The following is a 9,880-nucleotide window of genomic DNA, read 5'->3' on the forward strand; positions in this document are numbered from 1 at the left end:
AAGTTTTTAATGGATAAAATTGAAGCTGGAACCTTTTTTTGACTGGTTTCCATATTTTTTACAGGCAGAAAAAATGAATAAAGTGGCACTTTCTAATTTTTTTCCTATCTTATCTTTCACAACTTCTGTGTAATATCTCCTCTGCTGATTTCCTAAATATTGTGCCATTAGTGTTCTAGTTAACAGTGAACTTTAATGCTTGTTGTAGTATATTATGACACAATTCATCATCTTTTAACTGTCTCTCTACTTTAAACTAGTTCTTATTTGATCACTACAACAGTGAACTAAAGAGCCTGTAGCCTAAACTGAGCAGCTGCTGTAGCTGGACTCTAACATGCTGATTTAGCCAACAGTGTTACAGATTACATTGTACAAGCTTAATCTGTAACTGCCCTTGTGAACATGAACCTCATATTTATATCCTAGTGATGTCATATGTTAGGCTACAGTGTGTTGCTGCACATCTGATCATCTCAGGCAGTCAGAGTCACTCTGTGTAATCAGAACATCACTGTTTCCACACTGAATCTCATGATTCCTTTAGAATCTATTGAAGTCTGGATCTCAGTGTCCTCACACTGGTTATGACCATGTTCACAGATACTCAATAACTCATAATGAAGAAAACAGCAAGCGGTTTATTAATATCTCTTTAATAATGTCTCAGTACACAGCAAGCAGTGTTTAAAGGAAAGAGTCAAAAGAGGCTTAGATGTAAATGCTGTAAGCAGATACTCTAGTAATACTGTTATTAAGAGGTTTACATGCGAGATTATCAATGCTCAGATTTTCAGTATTTAATTAGCACTTAAAACATTTACAGTACTGTGCAGAAGTTTTAGCCCTCCATTAGTTTTATTTATAAACTCTCAGCTGTGTGCTTTATGCCAGTAAAAAAGTCTATAAAATATTAGAATCAATATGAATAAACATAAACACAGTAGTCAGAATGTGTTGTTTTCAGTGTAGTTCTGAATATGTAGATTAGATAAATACAGTTAGATGAACGCAGGTTTGGCTCATCACCTGCTTTAATTTAATGAAGAACTCATTAGATAAACTATACTGTATGGTAACTGTTAATGCTGGAGCTTAGATGGCTTAAGACTGTTTGCCTTATCAGTTTTGGTAAAAGGCGCCAAGCCTACTTATCCCACAGTTCAGCCCTAATAATTGATTGGCCATAAGCAGACATTGTTCCCTTCACCAGAGCTCCATTTCCACAATATGTTATAACACCCCCTGTCCCTTTTCCTCTGGTGAACAGACCACCGTGATAATACATCTTGTTGTATAGATTTTTATCACATGAAATGTTTGGTTCATAAATGCCAAGGGCAAACATGTTTTCATATTGGTTGTAGTCAAAAGGCACAGAGAACATGATGGCCAGTTCAGCAACATGTTTTGTTTCATTATTGAGGATTTGGTACGTCAGAACCCCGACAGAACCACAAGCTGTGTGTGGAGTTTTGGAAAACGAGCATGCTTCTTTCGTCCTTTTTGCAATGGTAGGTTGTGGAGGATGGTAACAGTATCCACTGTAGGTGTAGGACCTGTTGCACAGAAAGAAAGATTATAAATCATAATGTTGAACACAGATCTGTAACAGGCAGACAGATAGTGTGAGGCAGACAGACATAAAGGGAAAGTATATCACACACAGTTTCACGAGTAGGACCAAAAGATTCTGAGCAGTGTGATGCTTTTGGATGCCAGTTACTTTAAAAAGCTACAATAAAATCATCTTTGGTTTGTACATCCTGTGGCAGATTTTGAACCTATATCTTATTCATTTATCTATGCATTTATGAACTTGTTCGTCAATTAGTTGGGATGCCACTTATAAATGTAATGAACTGATTAGCTAAAGTTGGTTACCAACAGCTCTAAATGCTGCAGTAAAATAATTTTCTCTGTGGTTTGTGTATAGTATGACTGACCACCTGGAATACCACAGCGCACACCTATCAACAAACTAGTAGCCATCTTGGATTCCACAGCAACCACCTAGCAACACCCAAAGAAACACCTGGAATGCCATAACAACCACATAGCAACACCCAGAGCCGTATAGAGAGAGAGTTGCGTCAACTCCGTTCACTCCAAGGGTAAAACTATTAAAGAATCAGTTTGTATATAATAAGCACATCTGAATCAAATTAACATGTATAATAAGTATGTCAGGAGATTATCCCCAATTAATTTAGTAGATTTATGGAACATTAACAGATAACAGATTAGGCTAGGGTACTGAGTAAAGTTAGGAACTCATAATGTGAACCATAAACAGCCTAGTAACTGTAAAATCCCTGCTCTTAATGTCATTTCATCCACCATTGTTGAATCTTAGAAAAAGCTTCTAAACATGATTTTTCACGGGGTGGGTGGGAGATAAATATTAGTTAAATATAACATTGGGGCACGAGCTTGTAGAGTGGAGGAGATAAAATGAAAATATCGTTATCCATTTTGGAGTACGAGCTAATGTAAGTTACACAGTAAAAAGAGCTATTTTCGTGATACGTCACTATTGATGTGGATTTATAGTGCATATTGGAGACTTTAAAGAGTAAACAAATATAAGACTATGGATTGAGTGTTTCCAGGCTTTGTGATTCTGTTGACTGTTATCTGTACATTATGTTGCAGTTTAGTTGATTTTGGATTAATGGCAAGAACCACGAGGGGATTCAACTGAGACTCCCTACAATAAGACAGCACCCCCACCCTGCACCCTGAATCTCAACTCCCTGGGTTTTGCAATTCTTTACATGTTCCTTATTTTTAATAAATAAAACGTTAAGCTTCCCAGTGGTGTGGCTTTTATTTGTGAAACATATGCAGTGTCACGTTGTTTTTGTAATCTTTAGTGATGGTAAGTAATTCAGTAATTGCTCCTGCTGACTTGAGCCAGCAGTTTTTTCTTCTCTCTGTGTCAGTGGAGAAACCAAACATTTCACTCCTTTCTCCGAACGATTGAAGCATCTCCATGCAGCAGAGCAAACCATGGTGGGGACTATATGCAAGGACAACATGGAGAAAAGGGCACAGACAAACTGCCGGCCAGGCTATTCATGTTTGAGTTTCTTATAGTTTTATTTAATTAATCCTTCACAGTAAATATGTGCATAGTAAAAAGACAAGATATATAAATATGTTTATATGAGTACAAACTATTATAAATAGATGTGTTTATTATGTCCTGTCCTGTCTGGATGTGATGTATTTTAATGTACGCTTTTTAATACAGATTTTTTCATATGCAAGCCAAACAAATTTCTTTGGCTCCTTCTCCTTCAAAGTCATAGAGTTTACAGTAGCCATGAAGTCATTAAAACGATCTAGGCCTTGGAAAAACCATTAATTAAAGATGTATTTATGTTAAATATATTTATTTATGTTGAAAATTAATCTCATCTCAATTTTGAAGCATTCCTTCCCCTCCCTCTAAGTATATCAATAAACATTAGGATATGACTGACCTTAACTACCATACAAGTTTAAGAACATAATATCTATAATACTGAGAAGTCAAAGCAATGAAATAACAAAAACACACTTTGAAACCATGTTCACATTAACCTAACATGTCAGAAAGGCAGGTAACGACAGCTGTTTAATCCTCAAATAGTGGCAAATTTGACTTTTAAATATATTATATTGTTGTAACTACACACACACACTGGTTTTCTATATGAATATTGTAAATCAGTGCATTTATTGACTTTAAAGTACCAAAAGACGCAGTTCTGTCGCTCTGTGTTTATGGGTTTAAATTGCCCGCAAAGAACTTCCTGGAACTATCTGAAGTCTACGTGAATCACGTGACCATCAAGCATTTTGAACTTCCGTTGACGCTACTCTCTCTCTATACGGCTCTGGCAACACCCTAGTAAGTGTGTATGATTCCATAGCAACCACCTAGCAACACCCTACCAACCACCTACCAACCACTAATGCCATAGCAACCACCTTTCAACACCCTAGTAATAACCTTAGTTACCATCACAACACCCTACCAACCACTAAAGATACCATAGCAACCTCTTATGAACAACCACCAGGGTGACCATAGCAACAACCTAGCAACATCCTAGCCGCCTTCTGAGAATTGCTTAAGCCGCTCACTCTGCATTAGTAAATGCATTTTTCTAGTTTTTGTTCTAGGTTTTCTCAACAGTCCCTTTTATAATGTGTTCACTGTTACTTTGCTGTGCTTTATCAAACTGGGTAAGGAAATGACTGTAATAAATTTCTTTTCAGTGACAGTGAGTTCTACAGGTTAATAACCCAGAAGCCCATTTCAGTCTGAGAGACACTCACTGACAACATTCATCTGTACTTACCTTGGATTTGTTAAGGTGAATGTATTGCTGTAATTGGTGATTTCAATGGTGACATTTCTCCATGTGTCTATGCTCCGGGATATTTGCTCCACACTGGTGCTGAACAGGGACGTGCCAGCAATAACAGCTACCGCTGCTTCAGCTGTTGTAAGACTCATTGCCTGTTTAGAGTAAAAACATATCCCATAAAACATTAGACATATCAAAACATGATATATTTAATGATGTCTTTCTGAGAATATTGTGGTCACAATATAAAGACCTGACACATTCCACCAAGCTCATGGTTAATAAACTGAGAAATCAGATTCTCAGGCTGTGGTCACAGAGTCTCTACTTGATCAGGATCTGTTTCTGCTTTGTATCTCTGACAGTCAGGAGACACTCTTCCAATTCATACTCCGTTTTTAGGGCCCAATAGCGTTCTAATTCACTCTGAGTTTTGATTTATGTTCCCCAGTGTTCCAGATAATCACTCTTACTGTTTCTGATGATGTGATTAATGTTTAGTTTGGGCTGTAAAGCAGTGCTGGAGCGAGGCTGCTGTGTGTTAGGAGCTGTTAGTGGGTTAAGAAGCCTCAGAACCAGCTGACTGAGGGAACTCTGCTCAGGGTCCAGTTCTTGTCTCTGTAGCTCTCTGTAGATCTCTGAGTGGACCCCACACCTCACTCCTGTACAGCGCAACGGGCTGGATCACACTATCAAAGACTTTACACCAGATTTAGATGGGAATGTCAATACTGTAGAATCTCCTCCTGACTGCGTACAGCGCTCTGAGAGCTTTTTCCTTTAGTGCATTCACTGCCGCACTGAAACTCCTGGGTGCAGTAACGATGATGCCGAGGTAAGTGTACGACGGTCTTGCTCTTTCTTTCTGTCTCTCTTTCTGTGTCTCTTCAAGATGCAGACATTATTTTGCTCTGATCAAAATCACTTCTTATATGCTGATCAATCAAGGCCTGTTCATCTTCTACAATCTTTGAATTTCAGTTTACAGTTTATATACATATAAAAAGTTGCTTTTTGATGTTTTTTGATTCTTTTTGATTTTTTCGTATACAGACATCTGATATTTCTGTGTAGTTATAAAGGGAGTAAGGACGTACCTGTCTCAGTGGGTCTCAGAGGCGTCAGTAGTGCGCAGCTGTGCTGTTCCTTTGAAAGTGATGAATCTGCTGCACTGGAGCTGATATACCAGCAGAGGAGGAGGAGCTTAAAGTTTGCTATGCACCGGCGCTCTGCGGTCCTGCTCATGGAATTTCCCTGCCATGCATAGTTTTGGTTTTCTTTTAGCACAGCTCCTCTGGAACATGATTCAATATCCATCAACTTGATGAGAAGATCTCTGAAACAGAACACTCTTATGTTTCTTTCATACAAGGAATTTCTGATCTGATTGTTCCTATGCACCAGCGCTCTGCGGTCCTGCTCATGGAATTTCCGTGCCGTGGCATCTGTCCCTCTGTTGTGTGAACAAGTTTCTAATCGCTCTCATGAATACACTGGCAATGACTCTATTGATTGCTCTTTGTTTAAATTTTGACTCTTTCCATTTTTATATTTTGTGCTCTATGTAACATTATTCTATTTTATTTTGTGCTGCATGCTGACGTGGTTTTCATGAGTCACAAGTTAGTTGACTTGTGGAGTAAACGCTCAAGCATGCTCAAATCCACCTGGGAGTGTGAATGTCCTACATCAAAACAAAGTTTGAGTAGGCTGGGACTGTTGCTGTACTAAGTAAGCCCTGTTGCAGGTTTTTTGCCCAGCCCTTGTGGTGGACACTCCTTTTTAAGAGTGTTGTTCCTAGGGAACAAAAGAGGGGAATGAAAGGAAATTCTGTGGATTTTCTTAAAACTACCATCTTTTTTGTACAAAGCTGTTCTACAAGCACACCAAGTTAATTAAATTAATCACCATATGGATATCAATGGAGAACAACCAGATAGAGAGAGTTCAAGGTGGGATCAGACAGGGACAAAGGAAACCATTTCTTACATTAGCCCATATTTCTATTTCATATTGTAGTGGACAAAAAGGTGAAAAAGGTTTTTTGTTTTGTAAGTTTTTAATGGATAAAATTGAAGCTGGAACCTTTTTTGACTGGTTTCCATATTTTTTACAGGCAGAAAAAAATGAATAAAGTGGCACTTTCTAATTTTTTTCCTATCTTATCTTTCACAACTTCTGTGTAATATCTCCTCTGCTGATTTCCTAAATATTGTGCCATTAATGTTCTAGTTAACAGTGAACTTTAATGCTTGTTGTAGTATATTATGACACAATTCATCATCTTTTAACTGTCTCTCTACTTTAAACTAGTTCTTATTTGATCACTACAACAGTGAACTAAAGAGCCTGTAGCCTAAACTGAGCAGCTGCTGTAGCTGGACTCTAACATGCTGATTTAGCCAACAGTGTTACAGATTACATTGTACAAGCTTAATCTGTAACTGCCCTTGTGAACATGAACCTCATATTTATATCCTAGTGATGTCATATGTTAGGCTACAGTGTGTTGCTGCACATCTGATCATCTCAGGCAGTCAGAGTCACTCTGTGTAATCAGAACATCACTGTTTCCACACTGAATCTCATGATTCCTTTAGAATCTATTGAAGTCTGGATCTTAGTGTCCTCACACTGGTTATGACCATGTTCACAGATACTCAATAACTCATAATGAAGAAAACAGCAAGCGGTTTATTAATATCTCTTTAATAATGTCTCAGTACACAGCAAGCAGTGTTTAAAGGAAAGAGTCAAAAGAGGCTTAGATGTAAATGCTGTAAGCAGATACTCTAGTAATACTGTTATTAAGAGGTTTACATGCGAGATTATCAATGCTCAGATTTTCAGTATTTAATTAGCACTTAAAAACATTTACAGTACTGTGCAGAAGTTTTAGCCCTCCATTAGTTTTATTTATAAACTCTCAGCTGTGTGCTTTATGCCAGTAAAAAAAGTCTATAAAATATTAGAATCAATATGAATAAACATAAACACAGTAGTCAGAATGTGTTGTTTTCAGTGTAGTTCTGAATATGTAGATTAGATAAATACAGTTAGATGAACGCAGGTTTGGCTCATCACCTGCTTTAATTTAATGAAGAACTCATTAGATAAACTATACTGTATGGTAACTGTTAATGCTGGAGCTTAGATGGCTTAAGACTGTTTGCCTTATCAGTTTTGGTAAAAGGCGCCAAGCCTACTTATCCCACAGTTCAGCCCTAATAATTGATTGGCCATAAGCAGACATTGTTCCCTTCACCAGAGCTCCATTTCCACAATATGTTATAACACCCCCTGTCCCTTTTCCTCTGGTGAACAGACCACCGTGATAATACATCTTGTTGTATAGATTTTTATCACATGAAATGTTTGGTTCATAAATGCCAAGGGCAAACATGTTTTCATATTGGTTGTAGTCAAAAGGCACAGAGAACATAATGGCCAGTTCAGCAACATGTTTTGTTTCATTATTGAGGATTTGGTACGTCAGAACCCCGACAGAACCACAAGCTGTGTGTGGAGTTTTGGAAAACGAGCATGCTTCTTTCGTCCTTTTTGCAATGGTAGGTTGTGGAGGATGGTAACAGTATCCACTGTAGGTGTAGGACCTGTTGCACAGAAAGAAAGATTATAAATCATAATGTTGAACACAGATCTGTAACAGGCAGACAGACAGTGTGAGGCAGACAGACATAAAGGGAAAGTATATCACACACAGTTTCACGAGTAGGACCAAAAGATTCTGAGCAGTGTGATGCTTTTGGATGCCAGTTACTTTAAAAAGCTACAGTAAAATCATCTTTGGTTTGTACATCCTGTGGCAGATTTTGAACCTATATCTTATTCATTTATCTATGCATTTATGAACTTGTTCGTCAATTAGTTGGGATGCCACTTATAAATGTAATGAACTGATTAGCTAAAGTTGGTTACCAACAGCTCTAAATGCTGCAGTAAAATAATTTTCTCTGTGGTTTGTGTATAGTATGACTGACCACCTGGAATACCACAGCGCACACCTATCAACAAACTAGTAGCCATCTTGGATTCCACAGCAACCACCTAGCAACACCCAAAGAAACACCTGGAATGCCATAACAACCACATAGCAACACCCTAGTAAGTGTGTATGATTCCATAGCAACCACCTAGCAACACCCTACCAACCACTAATGCCATAGCAACCACCTTTCAACACCCTAGTAATAACCTTAGTTACCATCACAACACCCTACCAACCACTAAAGATACCATAGCAACCTCTTATGAACAACCACCAGGGTGACCATAGCAACAACCTAGCAACATCCTAGCCGCCTTCTGAGAATTGCTTAAGCCGCTCACTCTGCATTAGTAAATGCATTTTTCTAGTTTTTGTTCTAGGTTTTCTCAACAGTCCCTTTTATAATGTGTTCACTGTTACTTTGCTGTGCTTTATCAAACTGGGTAAGGAAATGACTGTAATAAATTTCTTTTCAGTGACAGTGAGTTCTACAGGTTAATAACCCAGAAGCCCATTTCAGTCTGAGAGACACTCACTGACAACATTCATCTGTACTTACCTTGGATTTGTTAAGGTGAATGTATTGCTGTAATTGGTGATTTCAATGGTGACATTTCTCCATGTGTCTATGCTCCGGGATATTTGCTCCACACTGGTGTCAAACAGGGACGCGCCAGCAATAACAGCTGCTATAAGACTCATTGCCTGTTTAGAGTAAAAACATATCCCATAAAACATTAGACATGTCAAAACATGACATATTTAATGATGTCTTTCTGAGAATATTGTGGTCACAATATAAAGACCTGACACATTCCACCAAGCTCATGGTTAATAAACTGAGAAATCAGATTCTCAGGCTGTGGTCACAGAGTCTCTACTTGATCAGGATCTGTTTCTGCTTTGTATCCCTGACAGTCAGGAGACACTCTTCCAATTCATACTCCGTTTTTAGGGAGCTTTTTCCTTTAGTGCATTCACTGCCGCACTGAAACTCCCGGGTGCAGTAACGATGATGCCGAGGTAAGTGTACGACGGTCTTGCTCTTTCTTTCTGTCTCTCTTTCTGTGTCTCTTCAAGATGCAGACATTATTTTGCTCTGATCAAAATCACTTCTTATATGCTGATCAATCAAGGCCTGTTCATCTTCTACAATCTTTGAATTTCAGTTTACAGTTTATATACATATAAAAAGTTGCTTTTTGATGTTTTTTGATTCTTTTTGATTTTTTCGTATACAGACATCTGATATTTCTGTGTAGTTATAAAGGGAGTAAGGACGTACCTGTCTCAGTGGGTCTCAGAGGCGTCAGTAGTGCTCAGCTGTGCTGTTCCTTTGAAAGTGATGAATCTGCTGCACTGGAGCTGATATACCAGCAGAGGAGGAGGAGCTTAAAGTTTGCTATGCACCGGCGCTCTGCGGTCCTGCTCATGGAATTTCCCTGCCATGCATAGTTTTGGTTTTCTTTTAGCACAGCTCCTCTGGAACATGATTCAATATCCATCAACT

General features: G+C 38.3%; 2 protein-coding genes across 2 annotated transcripts; both read right to left on the reverse strand.

Moving 5' to 3' along the window:
- Positions 1-1,147: 1,147 nt before the first annotated feature.
- LOC118824193 (DELTA-stichotoxin-Hcr4a-like) lies at positions 1,148-5,503 on the reverse strand. The gene is made up of 3 exons (XM_036594186.1): positions 5,459-5,503; positions 4,353-4,513; positions 1,148-1,559 (listed from the first exon to the last, which is right to left on the reverse strand). The coding sequence occupies exons 2-3, from the start codon at positions 4,508-4,510 to the stop codon at positions 1,148-1,150; spliced, it is 570 nt and encodes a 189-aa protein (XP_036450079.1). The 5' UTR covers positions 4,511-4,513; positions 5,459-5,503.
- Positions 5,504-7,563: 2,060 nt separating this feature from the next.
- Positions 7,564-9,072, reverse strand: LOC118824227 (DELTA-stichotoxin-Hcr4a-like). The gene is made up of 2 exons (XM_036594251.1): positions 8,930-9,072; positions 7,564-7,975 (listed from the first exon to the last, which is right to left on the reverse strand). The coding sequence occupies exons 1-2, from the start codon at positions 9,070-9,072 to the stop codon at positions 7,564-7,566; spliced, it is 555 nt and encodes a 184-aa protein (XP_036450144.1).
- Positions 9,073-9,880: the final 808 nt, after the last annotated feature.

Source organism: Colossoma macropomum, unplaced genomic scaffold (genome assembly GCF_904425465.1).
Source record: "Colossoma macropomum unplaced genomic scaffold, Colossoma_macropomum, whole genome shotgun sequence".
Classification (NCBI taxonomy): Eukaryota; Metazoa; Chordata; class Actinopteri; order Characiformes; family Serrasalmidae; genus Colossoma; species Colossoma macropomum.